Raw genomic sequence first — 23,440 nt, 5'->3', positions numbered from 1 at the left:
GAGGATTTGTTGGGGACAGTGGAAATAAGGAAAAATAGTTAGCCAGGCGAGAAAAAAATTCCCAAAATGGTTTTCAGAATATGGTTCTCAACATGTGCCCCTGAAATCCATAGCATTAGCATCAATTGGCAACCTTACTAGAAATGTAGATTTTTAGATATGTCCCCAAACTTTCTTGATGGGAAACACTGGGGGGGGGGTGCGCAGGTCTAGCTGCTGTGTTTGATTAAATCCTTCAGGTGCTTCTGGTACAAGTTTAGAAGAACAGCTCTGGAAGACAGTTAAGATCTGCTTGGGTGACTGAAGGAAAAGGCAGCTCCACAAGGAATTACAGCCAATGACTACTTAGGGCCTTTGCTTCTGAAATGTAATTGTGACTCAAGATCACATCTGTGTCAGGCACCTGTCCTGGCTTTCCTGTTGTTGAGGACTTCTAACTTTTCTTCCTGGGTTATGACTATTTTTGTTTTTTTAACACCAAGAGTTATCTGTTTCAAAGGAATACTGGGTCTAAATTGTTCATTTTTGCTCTTTTCCTCACAAGAAATGAAAGAGTTGGTTTTCTATTTAAAATGTACTTTATCTATTTAAAAATACTTTTCTATTTAAACATTTTTCCCTTTCATCTTAATTTGATTTGCTAAATTTTGCTGAAGGATTTGAGCTCAGTTTTCCTGCTTAAAGTCTTGACTACCTATGGTAGTGCTAAATACTCAAAATTTTGAACTTTGTATCTGGTGGAAACCAGCCACAGAATTTTTAAAAAGCTGCCAGGAAACTTGAGGTCTCAATGCAATTTGCATATTGTATAATCCAATTTTTCAATTAAGCTTTTGATGTAGTTTTCCCTAGCAGGAAAAAAAATGTTATTGAACCATTTATTTTTATTTTTATTTTTTTAAGCATGCCTAACCTTGTGAGATAATTTTTGTTTATTCATCATATTTGCAAAACATGCTCTTCCCCTTCCTTGCCCTTTCTTTTTCTCCTCTTCTTCCCCCATCTTCTCCTTTCTTCACCTCTCTTTTCTTTCATTTTGAAAAACATACATTATTTTCTTATATACCAAAAAGTACTTTAGATTTTTAAAAAATCAAATAGACTTGTTTAATATGAAAGTCAAGAATTTGAAAGAAGAATGACAAAAAAAAAAGGGGGGGTGAGTTTAAGGAAGAACTCAGCACAGAAAGGAGTGTTTCTCATCCTTGGAAGTGAAATGGCAGGTGGGGTGCTCTTGGAATGTACTGTTGGGAACCTGAGTCTGGGTTAGGCCTATGGCCTGGGTGTGGTAGCTATAATATAAATAAGTCAAGTAATTTTTTTCTGGGTCATTCACTTGTCATTTGACCTGGTGGCTTAGTTATGCTGAGCAGCTGAGACTTGTTTTTCCATCTGAAAATCAGATGCTAAATATGTAGTTCTGCGCGTTGTCACAGGACTAAGGGAAACCCTACATGTGGTGAAGGTGGAGTCTCAGCAAATGAGCATCCTGTGTCTAGCACATGATTATACATTGAGTTGTGATTCATCTGTTGAATTCAATCTGTTGAATACTCTGTTGTATTAAAATACCATGATTTGGGCTGGATGTGATGGTAAACACCTATGATCCCAGTGACTATGAAGGCTGAAGCAGGAGGATTACAGATTTGAGGCCAGCCTCAACAACTTACCCAGGGCCTAAGCAACTTAGTAAGACTGTATCTCAAAATAAAAAAGTGAAATGGCTGGGGGGCTGGGGATGTGGCTCAGTGGGATGTGGTTTAGTGGTTAAGCATCCTCAATCAATCCCTGGTATAAAAAAAAAGAAGGAGGAGAAGGAGAAGGAGAAGACGAAAGAAGAAAGAAGAAGAAGAAAGAAGAAGAAGAAGGAAGAAGGAAGAAGGAAAGAAAGAAAGAAAGAAAGAAAGAAAGAAAGAAAGAAAGAAAGAAAGAAAGAAAGAAAGGAAGAAACAGTTTCCTGTTAACATAATATAATGAACATTCATCTGTAATATCTCTTTTTATGCACATATACAAAATGTGACTAGAATAAATAACTGGAATTAGAATTACTGGGTACTAGTTTGCAAACATCTTTTCTAGATAATATCAGATTATTGTCCAAGTACCTGTTAGTACTTCTTCTAGGAAAGCATAGGATTTCTCTTTGCTTTGCAGTTTTGTTGATAATTCTTGTTGCCAGACTTCAAAAGTTTTGTAAATTTTATAGGTGGTAATTTTGTTTCATGTGGTTTTATTTTGCTTTATCTAATTACCAATTAGATAGGACATATTTCATTTGTTTTCTTTTTTGAGAAATGCTTGTTTAGATCTTTTTAAAGAAATTTCTTTAGTGTTGTTTTAATTTTTGTGAGTCTGTTATTTTAGAATACAGATATGTTATTCTTTATCAGTCATGTGCTTTGGAAGTCAAATCTCCCAGTTTGGGGCTTGTGTTTTTACTTTTTGTAAACAATATCTTTTGACTTAACAAGATTTCTTATTTTTTCATTTTGTGATTGCCTTTGTGTGCGTGCGTGTTATGTGTTTGTGCTTAATAAATACTTTTCAGGAGGCATTCTCTACTTTGCCAATTCTAAAGTGTTTTTTTTTTTTCCCTTCACATTTTGAAATCTAAAACTCTTGGAAATGATTTGTGTGTGTGAGTAAGTGTGTGTGTGTGTGTGTGTGTGTGTGTGTGTGTGTGTTTGTGTGTGTGTGTGTGAGATGAGGTTGTGATTGATGCAATTTCTTTTCAGCATGTACAACCAACTATATCATCACCATTTAATTAGAAATCCATCACTTCCACACCACTTTGCATGGCCTCTGCCAGATAACAAGCTTTCTTATGAGTGCAGGTCTGCTTTTGGAATCTTCATTCTGTGCCCTGAGTCGACTTCTGTTCTATCTCTACATTGTCTCACAGAACAGTTAAAATTAATTCTGATAGATAACACATTATTTCCATTATGCTCTTTTTTTTGGATTTTCTTGAATATTTGCCCCTCGATTTTCTGTATAAAAATTTAATTAGCCTAAGTGTTTACAGATGCAGCAATGTTTCAGAACAAGATGGTTTAAAATAACATGCTGTATACAACAAATATACACGATCTTGATTTGTTAATTTAAAAATAAAATTAAAAAATAAAAAAAGATCTTACACATGTATACACAAATAATGTGATTTTTCTGGTAATTGCATTGAATATAGAGAAGAATTTGGGAGAGGATTTTAAGGTTTGTATATTTAGTCTTCCAACCATCATATTAAGAAGGTCTATTTATTGAGATTTCAACTTACAATTCTTTTTTTTTGTTGTTCTTAGGGTTTCCATTAGTCATTTTTCCATTAGTCATTTTTTTTTATGGGCTCGGTAATGTATTTCCAGGTTTCCTTGTTGGTATAATACATAATCTGAACACTTTTCAACAACATGATAATACATATCTAGTCCATTATCCTACCAGAAGTAGAAGACTTATGTAAAGTATTTTTCAATGCAGTTGTCTATTTAAATATCTATTACTATTTTGAATTTGTTTCTTCTGCCAATGTGTATATGGATGCTTACAAAAAACACATGTCTATTTACTTTTAGGTGGGAAAATGGTAATCTGTGAAATAGCCCATTTTTGGTCAGGAGGAACTACACGAAGTAGAGCTGAAGGAAATTTGATTGACATGGAAGGAGAAAACCTCTCAAAAAATTGCAATATTACAGGTACAGAAATGTATGACTATTGTAATTTTTCCATGTATGTAAATCAGATCCATCATCAATAGCTACTGAATGTGTACTTCTAAAATCCACCAATAAGTCCTGAATTCTACCTCCTGTTAGAGGAGATTAAAAGAATTATAAAATCCTCTTGTTATCACAGAATTGTTCTGGTATTATTGAAGACATGCAACAATGTACAGCTTATAATTGGATTATAATAAATTTTATAAAAAGGCAAAAATCATTAATAAATGAGTAGTATATACAACAAATAGAATGAATCTGGGGTAAAAGAGATCTTTGGAAGATGGAGGGATTTAAGAAAATTTCCTGGGACAGAAAACAATGGAATTGATCCTAGAGAAAAAAATGAATTTTAAGAATTAAGAGTCATTGGATTGAAAATCAGTGTAGAAATAAAAGAAAAACTACTTTTATTTTCTAATTTTTAATATGTAACACTTTAATGTATAACCATTCTACAAATATTAAACCAAAAAGTTAAGAAGTTTACTTGAATATTTTTCTTTCTTTCTTTTTTCCTATAGAAACTTGGATGATTTGATTGCCCTAATTTTCTCCTAATTATCACCAGTTTCACAAAGTCCCCAGATTCTTTACTAATATTTTCCTAGAAATGGCCAAGTATAATTCACTCTAAACATTAAAAAAATGTCTCCAACATTGTGGGATATATAGAAATTCTTTATGAAAATGAATATTTTAATGTGTTATAATTCTCAAAACACTCAGTTTCCAAAGCAATAATATGTCATTGTAAGTTCACAAAAGTTCAACAAATTCCTTCAAACACTATCCAACAATGGTCTGTTTTTTCAATGTTCCTTCTTTCTTCCTCCCTCTCTCTCACATACAAATTCAATGTTATTAAAATTTATCAATACAACATTCTCAGAAAATAATCTAAAAATTTTTTGCTGCCTGTCTAATACAGTAGACTGTTTTATAAAATTAGACCTACTGTGTAGGGTCTAATAATGTCTAATCTAGATAATTGAATTCCTTTTGTTCATTTTGGGAAGATGAAACATAAAATAGTAAGGCAAAAATGAATACCAGTCTAAGTCATTTTCAAGGAAATGTGTTAAATGTATTACTGTCTGAAGTGTTTGATATTTGTTTAGTTTATGTACAATGATGTCTTTAGATAAAATAACTCTACCTTTACTCAAAATAATTTGGCAGAAATTTTCCTTGTTCTTATTACATGAGAATTTGACCAAATTTTACATTAAGTTTGTAGCAGCTACTAGGCTAGAGAGCAAAAAGCAAAATGAAAAGTAAATCTTGAATTTTTAAGCTATGGGAATAATGAGTCTTGGTTGTATCTCAGATTGCCACCTTATTTTTGTTTTGTTTTATTTTTATTTAAATAACAAGAATGGCAAGACCCAGGCTTGCTTTGCAATTGGCCAGATGCTGTCACTCTTCAAGATGACAAGGCTTTGAAAGTTACAAATCCATTCTGGAAGGAACTATCTGCTTCTAACCCATTTCTGGATGATATAACTCAGCTAAGAAATAACCAGAAGAAAGAGAATATCTCCATTTTGAAAGAAGATCCTTTTCTTTTTTTAAGAGAAATTGAAACTGGAAATTCTTTTGATTCCTCTGATGATGAACTTGATGTGCATCAGTTGTTCAGCAAGTCTCCCTTAAGGAAATCAGGAAGATCCAAAAGTGTTTCAGAACTTCTGGGCATTTTAGATGACACCACGAGTACTCATCAGAGTATGCAAGACTGTGACCAAATCCTAGCACAAGACTTAGAATGGCTTCAAAATGATCGAGAGGCTTATAAAATGGCTTGGTTAAGTCAACGCCAATTGGCTCGCTCCTGCTTGGATTTTAATACAATGAATCAGAGTCCTGGATGGGCCCAAACACAAGTTGCAGAGACCATCACAGTTTGTAAACTCAACCACCAAGGAGGGTCCATACAGTTACCTGAGTCAGACATCACTGTCCATGTGCCCCAAGGTCATGTAGCTGTGGGAGAATTCCAAGAGGTATCTCTAAGGGCTTTTCTTGATCCTCCACAAATGCTTAATCATGATCTTTCATGCACTGTAAGCCCTCTGTTGGAAATCATATTAAGCAACCTTAATATAATGGAAGCTGTTTTGTTAGAAATGAAAATTGGGGCTGAAGTAAGAAAGGATCCTTTCAGCCAAGTGATGACAGAAATGGTGTGCTTACACAGCCTGGTCAAAGAGGGTCCTTTCAAAGTATTAAACAACTGCTATGTTTATAAAGACACCATCCAAGTCAAGCTGGTGGACTTGAGTAAGGTGATGTATTTAGTGATTGCTGCACAACCTAAAGCTATTCAGTCATCACCTGCCACCATTTGGGATTACATTCACAAAACCATCTCAATTGGAATTTATGGCCCCAAATACATCCATCCCAATTTCACTGCTATTTTCACAGTTTGTGGACATAGCTATATGCCAGGAAAGCTTACAATCCCTGACATTAAAAAGGGTGGAAAAAGCACATCTCCGGTTGTATTTCAGCTCTGGGGAAGGCATTCGTTTTTGCTTGACAAGCCACAGGATTTAAATATTTCTGTGTTTTCATGTGATCCCGATTTTGAAGTAAAAGTGCAAGAAGATGGGAAACAAATTAAACAAAAGCAGTTGGAATCAGGTGAGGTGGTTCATCAACCAGTTTTCTTTTCTTTAGTGGACTGCAGAGAGATGCACTTGTTTGTTTTCCGTGTTCAGGTGGAGCCTCCTAATGGTAGACCAGTTGCACAGTTCTTTATCACTTCACCTGATCCGGCTCCCAACCTAAAAAGGCTCTCAAATCTGCCAGGTTATCTGCACAAGGAGAAAGAGGACAAGTCCACGCCTTTATTCTCATCAGTGCTTGTTAAATATCCCACATTCCAAGATAAAAAATTGAACTTTACCAACTATGGGGTAACCCTGAAGACAGTGCTCAGACAAAGCAAGATTGACTACTTTCTGGAATACTTCAAAGGGGACACGATAGCTCTTCTTGGGGAAGGTAAGGTAAAGGCCATGGGGCAGTCTAAAGTGAAGGAATGGTATGTGGGAGTCCTCAGAGGGAAGATTGGACTTGTGCACTGCAAAAATGTCAAGGTGATTTCAAAAGAACAAGTCATGTCTGTGTCTGATGGTATCTTTACAACCAGGAATCTTCTTGAGCAAATTGCCCTGCCCTTTAAAAAACTGACTTATATATATTCAGTTGTATTGACCTTGGTGTTAGAAAAAGTTTATGACTGGAAAGTTTTAGCCGGCGTCCTGGGGTACTCTCCTCTGGCACTGGGAAACTTTGATCAAATGCAAGCAGACAAAGAATCAGAAAAGGTTTCTTATGTTGTCAAGAAGCTAAAGGAAGATTGCCATGGAGACAGAAATACAAGGAAGTTTCTTTACGAACTTATTGTGGTGAGTATTGCTTGATCATAGTAATTTATTTACCACAGAAAATTTTATTAACTTTTAAGCAAACATGTGACAGAAGAAATATATATTTTTTAAAAAAGCAGCTTCACATAAGTCGAAGTCACTTCATAACAAATATAGAACCTATCCTAAAAGATCATACAATTGGGTTTTTTAGATTTGAGATTCAATTGTGATTTTTCTCAGAAAATAAGGCCCCAAAGATTATCTTTTAAAGGGAGATTGAAGGTTCTGTTTGTGCTGGGCCTAAAACTTGTAAGACATTTTCTTCTCTTCCTCTCTCAAATATTTAGATAGCCCTAAAATATCAGAATGGCTCCATAATGTGAAAGCAAACTTAAACAAAACTAACCTGGCCATTGCTAGAGGTCTACTTTTCAGTGTTTTTCTTTTTTCAAACATTTAATCAATGTCCTTTACTTTAGCATTTTTTTCTTCTTCATGCAATACATTATAACCCAAGCAATGATATTGGTGATTCTAAATCCTATTTGAATAGGAGTCTCAGGATCAACATTTTTCTGCATGGTATTCATCCCAGTGGAAGGCTCAGGGGAGAGTTATAAAGAATTGTTTTGTCTTTGAAGTAGAAATTCAATATTTTGTTAAAATATCAAGACCATATTTCTAAAAATGATTGAACTATTTATTTATAAACAGTAATGATGACAGCTAATACCCTCTTGAAACAAAGCTATATGTGTGTTTGTGTGTAGAAAAAAAAGTTTGTATAGGTACATGTGTTGGAGTGTGTACTAAACAAATAACAACAACAATGACATTACACATAACAATGAAAAATGGTGCCCTATAGGAGATGAGTGAGATTATCCAAGGGGGTTCATAACAGAGGAGTAAAGTTTTAAAGTATAAAAGGAGGAAAAAAGGGGAGCTGCTCACCTGGCATATGCAAAACCCTGGGTCCAAGCCTCAGCACCACATAAAAATAAATAAAATAAATGTATTATGTCCAACTACAATTAAAAAATAATTTTTAAAAATGAGGAAAAATAATTAGAGAAGAAATTTAGTGTGTGACATTAACAATAATTTATATATTAAAGGAATAAATATTAAAAAAAAACTTTTCCTCCCCTTCAATATTTTTGACAGTTCTAAAATGAACCACGAGTAGTTAAAGTTTAAAAGGCCCACTATCCATTTGGTAAGTGGATAGTTTTATTATGATATGCCGCAATCTCACTTAATCTGGGCCTTTGGAGACTGAATGTTAGAGGCCACGCTGCCTGGTGGAAGCTCACATGCATTTTGCAATAGTATGTTACCTCTCAGAGCTCACATTCAGTATGTACTGACAAAAGTTTGAATTGAAATTACTCTTTCTTCAGTGGAACTCTTATTCATATTGGCCCAATGACCTAAAAATTTAAGCCTACTCATACCTGGGCATTTTGGTAGTATGATAATTAATACAGTACTTTGAATGGCTACATAGAAAATTCTGGTGGAGAACCCATTCATAAAAGTAGGTCCCAAGGGAGCCCTTAAACTTCTATAGTGCCTATGCAGGATTCAAGACTCCTGAATGGAAGGCATAAGCTAGGCCATCTCACAGGAAGTGAGTGAGTGTGAAGTAGGGGCACATTCTTGTCTCTTCAACCTCTCTTTGTGTGACAAACACACTCCCCCCGCCCTTGGACTGTATATAAATTTGAAGAACTGGCCAAATTAGGAAATTAAAGAGTGGCTGTCCTTATATACTTGACACTCTGTGAAGTCCTTCAGCATCTGATTTAATCTTCGTATTTATTAATCATTGGACAGTGGTATTAACACTATATCCATTTTTAAATCATTATTTTCTATGGCTGCATAAAAAATTTTCTATGGCTACATGGAAAATTCTATTGAATAATTCATTTGAAGTCTTATAGTTTGTGGAGACAGATTTTAAACTCAGGTTTTATGACTTCAAGCAAAAAGATTCTTTTTGCTAAAAAACAAATAACAACAACTGGACTATGGAGCAGTAAAGCCATTCCATATTACTAAAAGTCCTTCAGGGTCCTGCTGACTTGGATTGCTTCTCACTGAGGCTGTAATTTCTCAATAGAAATGCATGGCTTAGTCTAGTCTTTGTATAAAACCACAGGCAGCCCTTCTATGTGTATATTTACATGGGAATAAACACTTTGAAACTTCAGTAGTTACCTAATTTGGTCATTCATTTGTACTTATTGTACTGTGTTTGTAGATAACGGTTCCAAGTGCCACTAAGTAATGAGAAGCTGCTAAATACTTTATTCTTGTTGTTGTTTTTCTTTTTTGCTTATTTGACCAGATAAGAGAATACATAGATATAATCACATTTTAAAAAGTGTATTCAAAGCAGAACAGCAACTAACAGAATTGTTTGAAACATACATGGTGAGTGAAAAAGTTCAGATGCCTAAAAAGGAAGAAAGAGTGGTGGTTTTCCATTTTGCATGTAGAAGACTGTGTTTTATCTTTAATACCTTATGGTTTATATTTAACACAATTACATTACTGGAGGGAGGTATTTGGTTATTTTTAAAATTTATAAATGTCATTAGCTTCGTTCCAAGCCGGAGTACCTGATTCATATGCAATAGGCATGATTCTGGGAAATTTTAGATTCTTGTGGAGGAAGAGTGCTGGAGATTGAACTCAGAACCTCACACATGCTAAGTATGTGTGTTGAATTTGTGTAACAGTGAATCAAATATTTAGGTTTCAGAAAACTTAGTTATATGTGTGGTGAAAAGAAGGACTCCAATTTCTAGAATAAGTAATAAAAATTTTAATTGAAAGGAAAAATCAAAATGAGTTGTTTTTAATTATGATATATAATTGCTGCTGCAGGCTCTGCTAAAGATAGACTGTCAAGGGTTGGTAGTGCATCTTCTCCAAGAAGCTGTTATTCTGACTTCAGCTGTCAAACTTGGAAAAGGCTGGAGGGAACTTGCTGAAAAGTTAGTAAGACTCACCAAGCAACAAATGGAGGCATATGAAATTCCTCACCGTGGAAAAACTGGAGATGTTGCTGCTGAGGTGAGATTTTTTTTTTTTTGTATGTCTAATTTAATAGTGAAAAGTTGCAGAACATGTAAAGAAAATGCAATCAAGACCAGACCACATCCATGGATTTACTGGGTACAAATATTCCAGTGATGAGCATATATAAAATATTCTGTATCTTTCAAATGAGAAGCATTTCAGAATACTGAAGTTTCAGAAAATATTCTCTATTATATTAAATTTGACCTGGTAGAAGCAAAATGTATGTTCTCCACCTCCTTTGGGGGCATAGAGTTCATTATTAAGGTTTTGAGGTATTTTTTTTTTTTTTTTCTGTGAAACAACTATTCTAGCTGGGTGATCAGGACAAAGAAACCTTTCCACAAAGAGTGAAAACGCCAGAACTCCTTATCAGAATCCCAACAGCTGCAGAAAGTGTCAGCAGTCCAGCTTCCAAGTTCCTGGAGCCTGGGTCTCCATCAGGGACTCCAAATCACTTTAGCCAGGAGGAGCTAAGAACTGAGGACTTATTTTCCCCTCGTAAACTACATTTATCTCTGTAAACTGTACAGGTATTTCTGATACTGTAGTATCAAGTGTTTAGTAGATGAGACAAAGACCAAAAGTCATTACAAAGGGGAAAAAAACAATATTATGAGGAATGTGCTCTTCAGATTTGAATATTTCATTTCACTGACTAAAAAGTTGTCTTATTGAAAGCACAACCTTTTCCCCACCTTTTTTTTTCTTAATACTCTATTTTTGAAGAGTTTTCTTGAGAATAATTGGAAAGTTATTTATTCTATCAGCCTCCTTAAGCATCTGGCTTCTTTCTAATTGTTTATAGTTTGTCTTCCCCCAATCTTGATGGGAACCAACCAACAGCACACTTTTCCATTATTTACTTTTGCATAGCCCAAATCATAAATGTCTAAGTCTGTGCCTAGGGCTGATGCATACTCAGAAGAAAAGAGGAAAGCCCCTAGCTGTTCTCCTAGGGGCTATAGTTCAGTTTCTTGTGATTAATACTAACAATCTTCACTCTGAACATGTTATTAAATAGTTAGAAAAATCCATGGTGTATAAACTAAAGCCATTCCAAATAACCTATAGGGATTTATACCTGTTAGGCCACTCAGACTAACAAAGAAATGTATGCTAATTTCTTTCCCTCTAACCAAAATAGCTGTAAAAGATTTTATATTTGGAAGGAGTTGATTCTTAAATATGATACATTCATAATTCAAGTAGTGGATTTCAGAACACACAGTTATTAGTTCCAAGTAGGGGATGCAGAAGGAAGGAACCAGCATTAGGACAGGGAAGAATCCAGGTTAGTGATTCTGGTGCTACTTCTGTTTCCTTTATTTCACTTCTTAGGGGTATATGCTCCAAAATTGCCCTTCCAAGTGCGTCAGTGCCCTTACTTGGGATTTTTCACTGATTTTGTCTTCTTTTCAACTTCTCTCTCTTGCCTTTGTTCTATCTTTATTGTGTTTAATGGACATATATATATATACCAGGCAGGGGTTCTGGAAATATTTTGAAAATTAAGTTTTTTAATAACAGCATAAGCTTTTAGCAACAAGAAGAAAAATCTTGTCTTTGGAGACATATGAGCCTGCCATTTTTTTAAATTAAGCATCTCCCAAACTTAAAATTAAGAAATATTTCTCAATTTCTCTATATAATTCCTACATAAAAACAAAACTATAAAGCTTAGAATCTGATTATAAGCAAAATACATTTTTCAGAATATTTATTTTGAAAACTGTACAGGTATTTCAGCCTGCTAATACTATAAAAAGATTCAACTCTTGCCAAGGTTTTTCTGAAAAAGTTCGTGCAAATTCACTGAAGTTTTTCTGAGGATATTTAGAGATTAAAATATAGAGAAGTAAATAAAGTATTAGAAAAATAGACTATTTTTTTTTAAGTTGGATTTTACGAGGGAATGTGGTAGGGATTTGGGGAATTTCTGTGCTAATCATTTTTCTTTTTTTTTTTTTTTTCTTTTTTGGTACTAGGGATTCAACCCAGGGGGACTTAACCACTGAGCCACATCCCCAGCCCATTTTTAATCTTTTATTTTGAGACAGGGATTTGCTAATTGCCGAGGCTGGCCTCCTCCTGCCTTAGGCTCCTGAGCTGCTGGGATCACATGTGCGCACCACCATGCCCAGCTTGTGCTAAAATATTAATAGGCCTGGGGAATATTATCATATATAGCAATAATTTCTTTATAACACTTTTCCATTGGCTACCTGCTTAACAATAAAGAAAATGCTCCTTCCATAAGGTTCAATACAAATTTGAAGTCCCCTTAGCCCACTGAGCCCCACCTATATGTCTCTGGAGGATGCTTCATCTGATGTACCACATTAAGCCATCTTTCCTGTGGAAGTCCAGGGAAGCCAGCATTCCTAATCATGATATTTTATCCATCTTAGAAACCACTCAGCACGCAAAGGTGTATTTTAATTAGTCAATGCAGGTCTGACTCTCTTTTGAATCATTTAGGAGCATTCTTTATTCCTTTTCATTTTCTGACTGGCAACTGGATTGTTCATGGCACTTTTTTCTAGGTCTACGTTAAAGACTTGAAAGTAGATGATCTTCAAATAGTCAATTTTATTTATTTATTAAGTGAATGAAAGTTTCTACATGGAATTCTTCCCACTTGTTTAGCATTGTTCCCTTGTATCTATGCCCTCAGTGTTTTAATCAGTGATACACTTAGCATGTTTTCTAGGTCTCTCAGTTCTCACCATTGGTTTAGGAACTACAGAAATCAGCAACAGAATGAAAAATTTTTTTTCTATTGAAAGTTGAATTGAACATTGGTTTGGGAATGGGATAAACTGTCAATATTTGAATAACAAGTTTTTAAAGAAATATATTAGTAGATGAGAATGATAATAGTTACAACTTATTGACTATTACTGGATGTCTGTTAATCATGAGCTTTTTAATTACAATGTCTCATTTCTATCAACAATCTTTGTAAGGAATACATTATTACAATCCCATTTATGCCTATACAAAATAAGTTTGAGCACATTTGTATAATTTTACCCAGAGTTACATGGTTGTTAAGTTACATAGATAAAATTCAAATCCACTTTGTCTTATACAAAGTCCTAACTAGCGTGCTAGGTTGGTGATGATAATGATGAATTACTGAATTTAGAAAAGATTAAAGTGGCCAGGAACAATCAGGGGACATGTCCTAGTTCTAAAGGATGAGGAACATTCAAATAATTGGAGAGGATTGGGAATTCAGAATTTCTGGAAACTAGTCAGTTCTAGAGACCAATGAAGAGAAGATGTGAGGGTTCACCTTAATAATCATTGGGAGATGTGGTTGGCACATATGATGGGGTCAATGCAGAAGAGTATTAAATGACTTCCAAATCATAGAGATTAAGCTTCCTGGCCTGAATTCCAAATCCAAAGTGTTAGCCTAGAACACTGAGCAAGTGACTTTTGTAGGACTTTCTTTTTTTTTTTTTTTTTTAGTAAAATGAGGTGGATAATATTATCTTATTTATCAGATGTCAAATTTTTGTTGAGGATCAAATGAGTTAATATATAAAAATATTTGTGACAATCACTTTGCATTGTTGGGGATCGCAAATAAGTCAAGATGGCACCTGGCAGTTTGCCAGGAGGAGTGGTTTGTGAGGCAACGCCACCGAGCCATTAACATGGTAGAGATTCCTTATTGACTGATTGCTGTATCTGGATGATGTTAATTGAGTCAAGCTGTGTGTAATCAGTTAGATATATATACCTCTGCTGCTCTGCAATAAAGCAGCTCCTGCTACCTAGGGAGCCTACTACCTTGAGTTCGCGCTCAGTTCCCGCTGAGTTTCCCCACAATAAAGCAGTTCCTGCTTCAACCTTCAAGTTGCTTGTCACCTCCCGGTTATTTGCCCAGCCGGACTGCAGCATTGCATATTGTAATCACTAAATATGTAGTATCTGTTATTTTGATGAAGAGGAAGAGGTGAATTTGACCACTTTATGATAGTGAGTGATTTTGGAAAAGAGAATAAAATATAGTAATTTTTTAGTAATATGATTGAGAAAGAATGCAGGTGAGGAAAAAGTCAGCAATAATTTTAAACAGTCTGAGAAACTGGCAGAACGTTAATGCATGGAAAAAAATGAGAAAATGTCTTGGCTGATTAGCTTTTTCTTATGGGCTGAACATTTAATTTTCCTTGGAAAATCTCTGTTGCAAAAGGTAATAAGAATGTCCTTAGAATAATATGTTTTTCTGGCTTATGTGTAATTCCTGGGTCTGCTTACAGGGATATTGAATTGTCTGGTTCTGTTTCTGGACCTGGCTTAGTTCTAGCCTTGGTATTTATACCATTTTTTTTTTTTTTGCAATGAAAAACATAGTTTCTTTTTCTTAAAGAAGAGAAGAGTCTTATATGGAAATTCACCTAACCGTGGTAAAATGTATAGAATAATCTCTCAAATCTTCATTGTTCAAGCTGGAAATTAGACACAATGATATTAGATAATTGTCATCTACTTTGTACAATTCTTTACTTGTTGCTGCTATCTTCAGTTTCAAAATTATACTTGGCTTTTTGGAATGATGGAACAAAGAAAAAAGGAATGAAATTCTTTGTTAATGCATATTATTCGAGTGGCCTTTTATTTAATTCTATATCACGTGTCATTACCACACTGAAAAATGAATAGAAATAGTAACCATAATAGGGTCAATATTTTAAGGATATTTTTAAATGGACTTAGATGTAATAATGTTTGATTTTGATTTTAGGTTTTCTTTATCAAGGTTTATTACTAGAGAATTTAAATACAAGGAATTCCAACATCCAGCTAAGCATCAGACCAATATTTCAGCTTCTTCTCTCTTTTGAAAACGACAGCAACCTTATCTTCAATAACATTTATATAATTACTAATTGCAGGTGATATAAAGCCTACATGGATACTGTAAATGATGTCCTTAAGACAGAACTCATGTAATAATCATTAAGAAGGCACGCTTGCCTTAATACTTCTTCAGCTAATGGTACTTAAAATGAAATGTTGTTCCTATAATTTTATGAGGAAAGTAGGTGGATTATTAATCCATGAATGTGGAAAAATGTAATTATCCAAAGGTAGTTAAAATCAATTACATTCTTTATGCTATTTATATTTTATGAGCTAAAAAAAAGACATAGAATGCTATGCTTACATCCGAATTGCTTTTATTCATGCCACATTCATCCTCTAGTGCATTTATCTAATAAGTCTTATTGGCTTCTGGGAATAAGCACTCTAAATATGGAAAACTTTATTTTTGTCTCTAATCCTGTTTCATTTCTTTTGGCATCCCACGTATTACTTTTCCATTGCTCCCTTATCTTTTACTTTGTCCCCATATACTGAGAGGATAAATCAAAGGGAAGATATATTCCTTGCACAAAAAAGCTGAGACTTTGTAAAACTGCTCAACTTGATAGACTAAATTATTACTGATACTGCCCTTTATAGAAGGAAATCACTGCACAGAGATGAGAAATGAACAATTCTGCTTTTATCAGCCTCATGCTTTCTATTCAAGGGTGAATCCATAACACCATAAGATTAAATTAAAAATCTTAGAGACTTAAGAAGACAGCCTATGTATCCAATATTTATATATTTCTGATTGAGATGAGAATGCTGAGATAATTTGTTTTGTGGTTAAGAAAAACTCACAAAAGCATGCTTTCCTTTTGAATTGTCGAGAGATGAATACAGAATTTCTGCATCTTTCCTTAATAATATTAAGCAAGAGCAAAAAAACTACTTTTAAAATACAGAATATAACATAAACCTGGAAGAGATCTTAGCAGTTCACAACTCATTTCCAGCTTTTATAGGACTTAGGTTAATCTGGAAAGAAAATTATATATTCTACCCATTTTATTCCTTCCAACATTTCTAGGGATGATAGCTTTATTTTCTCTTTAATGTATCATAAAATGTAGTGATATGTATTCTTGAACAAAATTTCACAGAGTTTATGGTTGGTTAATATATCAAAGTTATCTCTTGTGCTTTTGCATTTGATAGTATGTGTTTATTTTAGCAAGAAAACTAGAAAAAAATAAGAAAGACTCAAGAAATAAAAGTTTAAATATTTAAGGACTTGAATCCAAATGTGATTTATCCATTCCAGAAAAGACAAAAAAACAAAACAAAACAAAAAATCCCCAAACCGTTAGATTATTGCATTCATGAAAGCTGGGTTTTTATTAGTCTTTGTTAAGGCAAACTCAATTTTGAAAAAGTTGTATTTTCCACACCAGGCAGATATTTTCTCATTAAGGGAAAACATAAGTAATGAAATTTAGTATTTTTATGAGCAATAAATATTGACATATGTTTTTTTTGGAGACAGCAATTATTTTTTAATTAGTTCTTTTTAGTTATACATAACAGTAGGATTCATTTTGACATAATTATAAAAGCATGGGATATAATTCGTTTTATTCAATCCCTCGTAGGTTCTCTTTCCCTTCCTTCCTCTCTCCTCCTGTTCCTTTCCCTCTACTGATCTGTCTGCTCTTTACTTAATATATATATATTTTTTTTAATTTTTATTATTGGTTGTTCAAAACATTACATAGTTCTTGATATATCATATTTCACACTTTGATTCAAGTGGGATATGAACTCCTATTTTTACCCCGTATACAGAAATGAATTACAGTAGAGGGGGTAGAAAGAGAAGAGGGGAGGGGAGGAGGGGGAGGGGGGATAGTAGAGGATAGGAAAGGCAGCAGAATACAACAGACATTAGTATGGCAATATGTAAATCAATGGATGTGTAACTGATGTGATTCTGACATATGTTTTTGTTCCTTCTCAATTTCTCTTAATACTTGTCGTTCTAATTTTTCACCCCGACTTTATAATAATCTTAATTTCTATGTTTGTGTTCATGCCTAAAGGAAGTTAACCATTTTTCCTGTGTATTTTGTATATGTTCTACTTTAATCCACAATAACCCTAAGTTTTCCATCCAGCAGAGTTAGAATTCAAACCAAAATCTCCTTTCTATATAAAATTTACTTTTTATAGATTTTTTCCTATTAAAAATCCCCCTATTTTCTATTGATCCTCCTCCTCTTCCTCTCTTTCATTCTTCCTTCAACACTCAAATTTCAAATGTGACTTCCTTTTATTTTTATTTATTTTTTGGTACTGAGGATGGAAGCCTGGGGCACACAACCATTGAGCCACATCCCCAGCCCTTTTTTTGGTATTTTATTTAGAGACAGTCTCACTGAGTTGCTTAGGGCCTCTCTGAGTTGCTTAGGATGTCGCTAAGTGGCTGAAGCTGGCTTTGAATCCACAGTCCTCCTGTCTCAGCCTCCTGTCAAATGTGACATCTTTATTCTGTGACTTTAATTTAATTGCTACTTGATCATATCTCTAGTATGCTCTGCACTCATCCTCTTCAAACTGCTTTCTCCAATGTTACCAAAGGGTAGGCAACTGAACAATCTTGAGTTTTCTAAGTTTTTCTTTATATTTTCACATCACTTTACGTTATCAGTAGTGAGGGAGATTACAGAGAAAGGGATATTGTCTGTAGTTTGGTGGTAAAATGTCGCATACCCAGTTCTCCAAAAGGGAAATGCTCTCATTTATAACTTTTGCTAATTTCCGTGGTGTGACTACTCCCAACATGGGTGATTTGGGCCTAACAATGTGATGTCACATGGAGTTGGGGGGTATGTGAGGGATCAGTCATGGGGAACTTGTGTGAACTGGCTTTCGTAAATCATTGGATATCCTCCTTGGGATGCTGTTAGTCAGTGCCTTTTGCAACATGTAAGACCTGGCATCATTTTCCATCATTCTGACTCTAGCGTCTCACCATTGTTCTCTTGTTTTCTGTGTCTTATTGTATCCACTAACTGTAGACTTCGTTAGGCTTAGATGTTTCATCCCTTTATTTTCTTGTTTGGTATATCCCTTTGTTTGCACACTTTTCTCCATTCCTGTAGCATGATGGATGATAAACCTTTGACTGCTCTGTGGAGGTTATTTCCCCATTCTAATTTCTTATCATATAACTTCCCTCCATTATCTCACATTCAATAAGGGTAATACTAGGCTTCAACAGATAAGAAGCCCCCACTAAAGCATATCCACTTTCTTCCACATCCTATTAGAAAGCATTAAATTCTATCCACATGTTTTAGTCAGTTGTTTTTTTGTGTTGTTTTTTTTTTTTTTTCTGCTATGACTAAAAGACCTGATCAGGACGATTATAGAGGAGTAAAAGTTTACTTGGGGGCTCAGATTTTCAGACATCTTAGTCCAGAGATGGCCAGCTCCATTTCTCAGGGCTTGAGGTAAGGCTGAACATCATGGCAGAAGAGAGTAGTAGAGGGGAACGTCTCACATGACGATCAGAAAGTAGAGAAAAAGACTGCATTTTCCAGATACCAAAGATATACCCCAAAGGCATGCCTCCAATGACTCTCTTCCTCCAGCCATACCCTACCCACCTTCAGTTATCACTCAGTTAATCCCATCAGGGGATTCATTCACTGACTCAGTTAAGGCCCTCATAACTCAACCATTTCTCCTTTGAACATTCTTGCATTCTCTCACACATGAGATTTTGGGGGACACCTCACATCCAAACCATAACACCATATATCAGAAACTTTATGAATTGCCTTCATGTGAACATAAGACATGGGAATTATTATTCATATTTTATAGATTTAATAAATTCAAAGCTCAATTAATTTGATTAATTTATTCAAGTTAACCCATCCCATAAGCAGTGGAACTCAGATACAGTTACAAGATCCACACCAAAACCTATCTTTATTTCATTGCAACATCTTGTCTCTCAGCCAATGGGAAGGTCTTCTTTTCTCCCCCATTAATTTTAAAATTATAGTAATTCTTTAGTTTTTTCTAACTGTTGTTGACTACCAAGTCTTGCCTGTCCTCCCACTGAGTCAGTGTTTGTGCAAGTTTCTGCCTCTCTCCTATGATATAAACTTCTAAAAGCAAGAGCCATGCTTTAGTCATCATTTTATTCCTTGCTGTAACAAGATTCTTTGTACTGCTAGGAACTCAATCTTGATTTAATAAGTAAACTAATTAATGAACAGTGACTTTGAACAGTATTTTGAGTATTTTTTTGCTGTATTTGTACTATGAGAGCATTTATTCTTTATAATTTCTTTTTTTATTCATTTTTTAAAAAATAATTGACAGTGGAATGCATTACAATTCTTATTACACATATACAGCACAATTTTTCATATCTCTGGTTGTGTATAAAGCATGCTGACACCAATTCGTGTCTTCATACATGTACTTTGGATAATGAGTCCATCACATTCCACCATCCTTGCTAACCCCCTCTCCCTTCCCTTTCCCTCCCACCCTTCTCCCCTATCTAGAATTCACCTATTCCTCCCATGATCCCCCTCCCTACTTGGCTATGAATCAGCCTCCTTATATCAGAGAAAACATTCGGCATTTGTTTTTTTTGGGATTGGCTAACTTCACTTAGCATTATCTTCTCCAACGCCATCCATTTACCTGCAAAAAAAAAAAAAAAAAAATGCAACCTTCACGAATTTGTGTATTATCCTTGCTCAGGGGTTATGAGAGCATTTCTGTGTTATCTGTGTTGGCAACTATCAATGATTTTTATATATGGCAGATCAGATTTTACACTGAAGAAATACCCAGGTTTAGTTTGCTGCAGTGAGCAACAAAAGTCATATGCAAAATATACTCATATTTTAGTACCAATTATGAAGTTTACCAACGCCTGGCTGTTTTCGTCCCAAGGCTATTGTTCCCATTTCTAAACAGATTATGGTTTAGACTCCAGGGGATTTCACATGATTTTAGGGAAATGCCCCTCCTTGCATTTCTAACTAATCCAGGAGGCTCCAGGAAATCTCTTTATAGTTTCAGAAGTATTAATTAGGGTTCATTACTCAGCAATCTATCCAAATGTCTCTGAATTGTAAGAGCTGAGTGCATGTTCTGCGATTAGTACAAATTGGCAAATGTGAGGGGTTTATATAGCACTCTGCCTAAGTGCCTAAGTAGATGTATCATTGGATCGCTCCTGAATCTGTAGCTTCTAATTTATGCATCACCTGGGTGTATTTCCTGCTCCCAGCATCACTGAGAAGATGCTTCATGATTGAGTGTGCCTCAGGGCTTTTCTATACATAGCAATTCATAGTGCTGCAGCAAGATAAATGATACAGAGATTTTCTACCTAGGAAAGTCAGAGAGGCCATTTTGACCACTTCTAACTACAAAGATACTCGAATTCTCACAGCAGTGACCAACCCCCAAATTACCCATTTGCAATTTTTAATATACATCTACTTTCTGCTTCTGCGATATTTTATGCTAATCTCCTTTGCTAGCACCTTGTTACCAAAAAGTTCCCAGTTACAATTTATCATAAATATTTCCAAATGCATCCCTGATCAGGTTCAATAACAAAGGGACTTAGAACAGTCTTAGAAAGCATTAGTTGTAAATACATTATTTTCAACAATACATGACAAATTGAAAAATGATGTACCAAGTTGAGCATCAGAGGCTTTTAAGTGAATGCAATGTAGAATATAGGTTCCAGAGATTTTTATCAGCAGGATAAACCCACTACAGAATAATCTATTTATCTAGCATTTCCTTTCATCTGAACAATCACAGTGAAGACTGAATCTAACAAAAAGGTTCTATTAATATGTTTCAGTTTGTCTTCCATTGATAATCTGCAAGTGATGACCTATACTTTGAGAAGTTTGATTTCAATGTAAGTCTTCAGATAAATAAGTGACAGGGTAGCCCACCCATAGTCTGTCAGTGGTGAAAGATACAATTCTTTATTAATAGGTTTGGTGAGAGTAAAACTTGATGAGGGTAAATCTGAGATGATTTTTTTTTGCTATATCATAGACCTTGCTATGATATAACCTTGACAATTATTTTTTCTTCTCTATTTTGCAGAATTGAGCTTTGTCAAGAGAGGTGGGCATATGGGTGTTCATGATACTCTCAACAAATAGTATCAAATTATACTTTGAGACTTTATATGGATTGAACCAAAATAGAATGGAACTTCTTATTTAGGCTTTTAATTGTTTTCACTTCAATTGTAGATTATATGGTGATATTGAAGGAAAGAGAAAAATGACATCTCAAAGTCCCACTTCATGTGATATTACTGGTAATGGATACTATTTTTAGAGGGCAATTCTACATAATATTTAGCTTAGTCTGTGTTCCTACATTTTTCAAGTGATAGAATCATAACTGAATTAGTTTAGTGAGCCCAAATAAGTAGTGACTAATGAAGTTTATATTCCAAATATTCAAATTGTAAGTGCACGATTCATTGTGTCATTTTTTCTGTTTTGTCATTACACTGTGTGTGTGTGTGTGTCTGTGTGTGTATGCATTCTTCCATTTGTCTTATTTGATCTGCCTTTGTCTCTATTCTCTCTGAGCTTGGTTGCCTTGGTTACCATTACATATGCACTTGTATGTGAAGTATTCCTTTGACGTACATTTATTTCTATGGAAACAATGACATCATTGATGTGGGCAGGTGCTTAGAAAAAGCAAAGTGAAGAAGCATTGAATATTGGTCTTTCTTTGGTCATAAAATGTAACATTGAAGCAATTTTTGAACTAAAGAGCTATTTTTTGCTTTCATTTTGACTTGATCATGAAGCTATAATTTTCCTTGCTTATAGACTTGCTTGAATAAAATGAATTAGAACTGTAAAATACGTTATATAAGTCATTAATGTAGTGTCATAAAATTCACCACATATACATATAATAATAAGAGTCATTTATTTAACCTTAAGAGTTTATGGTAGTAACATTTGTTATTGTAAAAAAATTGTGCAAGGAGTTTTATCTTAACATCAAAGCAAAGAGCAATAAGATGCATCAAGAAAAAAGAAAAAAACATACTTATAGTCACTATTTTAAAGATCTTTAGCTTTAGAAATAGTAATATAACAAAGAACTGATGGTTATTAAACCCTCTTTCTTATGACATCAAATAAGTCTGTGTATAATTGGCATTCCATGTTAAGTGTTAAGAGGTCTTAAACCTTTTTAAAAGGCTTCTATTTTCCTGTCTGTTTTATTTCCATGTATTCAAGTCTATTTTTTTCCTTTGTAGATGATGTGGAAACCTGCCTATGATTTTCTCTATAATTGGAGTGCTCACTATGGAAATAGCTACAGAGATGTTTTACAAGACCTTCAATCAGCTTTGGACAGAATGAAAAACCCTGTAACCAAACAGTGGAGAGACTTAACTGGAGCTTTACTACTAGTAAATTCTTTGGAGATTTTGAGAGTAACTGCATTCTCTACTTCTGAGGATGTATAGGAACAGGGTGTGCTTTTTGAGAAAAGGAGAATGGTAGGGAGAGAGATGTGTGTGTGCGTGTGTTTAAGAGAGGAAAAATATCTCAGAAAAATTACTTATTTTCTTCATGTTTGAAAAACTGCTTTTTACCTGGTCAAAGTAAGCCTACTGTTTTATCCAAGATTGGGTTTTATAATCAAACATGTTTTTCTATTTCGAAGCAAACATTAGGCTGCTTTGTTGTTAAGAAAAAAAAAGAAAAGAAAAGCACCCCCCTCTCTCCTACAAAGTTATTTCAATTTTCTGAAGTTAAGTGACTGCTAGAATAATAAAATTTCACAGATAACAGAATAAACTAGAAGCTCAACATGAGCTCAAATTGGAATTTTGCTGGAGGTGAGGGGAGAGAAGGGACAAAATGTCACTCAGTGGCCAGGAACAGGGCTCCCCTCCTTCTATGACACATGGCTGATTTCTTATGTTCCTGAGTGAAGTTTACCAGCATCACTCCAGCATTTCTAACGTGGAGAAACCAAGGACTGAAGAGGACACCCAAAGCCAGTATAAAGTTTTCTGCTTGAAAACCTAGTTCTGTTTTTAAGATGTTCATACCACATAACTGAATACTTAAAAAAAAAAAAAAAGAAAGAAAGAAACTGCATAAAAAGCTTACAGGGAAATGATAGCCATCTCATTGTAATTGAAACTTGTTCTTTTTCCCCCCATCTCTTTGCAAGACTGCCAGAAGGAAAACATGACTTATCATCACAAATCTGTGTCTGCAGATGCAGATGTGGACCTGGTGTTTTCATCAGCCTCCTTCAGCATGTTGGGCGCTAGCTAATCCTGCCTAA

General features: G+C 34.6%; 1 protein-coding gene across 1 annotated transcript; it reads left to right on the top strand.

Annotated features, from left to right (window-relative positions):
- Positions 1 to 3,595: 3,595 nt before the first annotated feature.
- Positions 3,596 to 22,607, top strand: Macc1 (MET transcriptional regulator MACC1). Its single transcript, XM_076863277.2, has 4 exons — positions 3,596 to 3,710; positions 5,112 to 7,153; positions 10,016 to 10,204; positions 22,395 to 22,607. Exons 1-4 carry the CDS (start codon positions 3,596 to 3,598, stop codon positions 22,605 to 22,607), a joined length of 2,559 nt encoding a protein of 852 aa, XP_076719392.2.
- The last annotated feature ends 833 nt before the right edge of the window (positions 22,608 to 23,440 follow it).

Source organism: Callospermophilus lateralis, chromosome 1 (assembly GCF_048772815.1).
Source record: "Callospermophilus lateralis isolate mCalLat2 chromosome 1, mCalLat2.hap1, whole genome shotgun sequence".
Classification (NCBI taxonomy): domain Eukaryota; kingdom Metazoa; phylum Chordata; class Mammalia; order Rodentia; family Sciuridae; genus Callospermophilus; species Callospermophilus lateralis.
This window is presented reverse-complemented; position numbering and strand designations above follow the sequence as displayed.

Bases quoted from the DNA above. Each gene is read 5' to 3' on its own strand.
- Macc1 (XM_076863277.2), top strand. From the start codon at position 3,596: ATGGTAATCTGTGAAATAGCCCATTTTTGGTCAGGAGGAACTACACGA. The intron at 3,711-5,111 runs GTACAGAAATGT...TTAAATAACAAG, and splicing joins AAAAAATTGCAATATTACAG to AATGGCAAGACCCAGGCTTG. The intron at 10,205-22,394 runs GTGAGATTTTTT...TTTCCTTTGTAG, and splicing joins CTGGAGATGTTGCTGCTGAG to ATGATGTGGAAACCTGCCTA.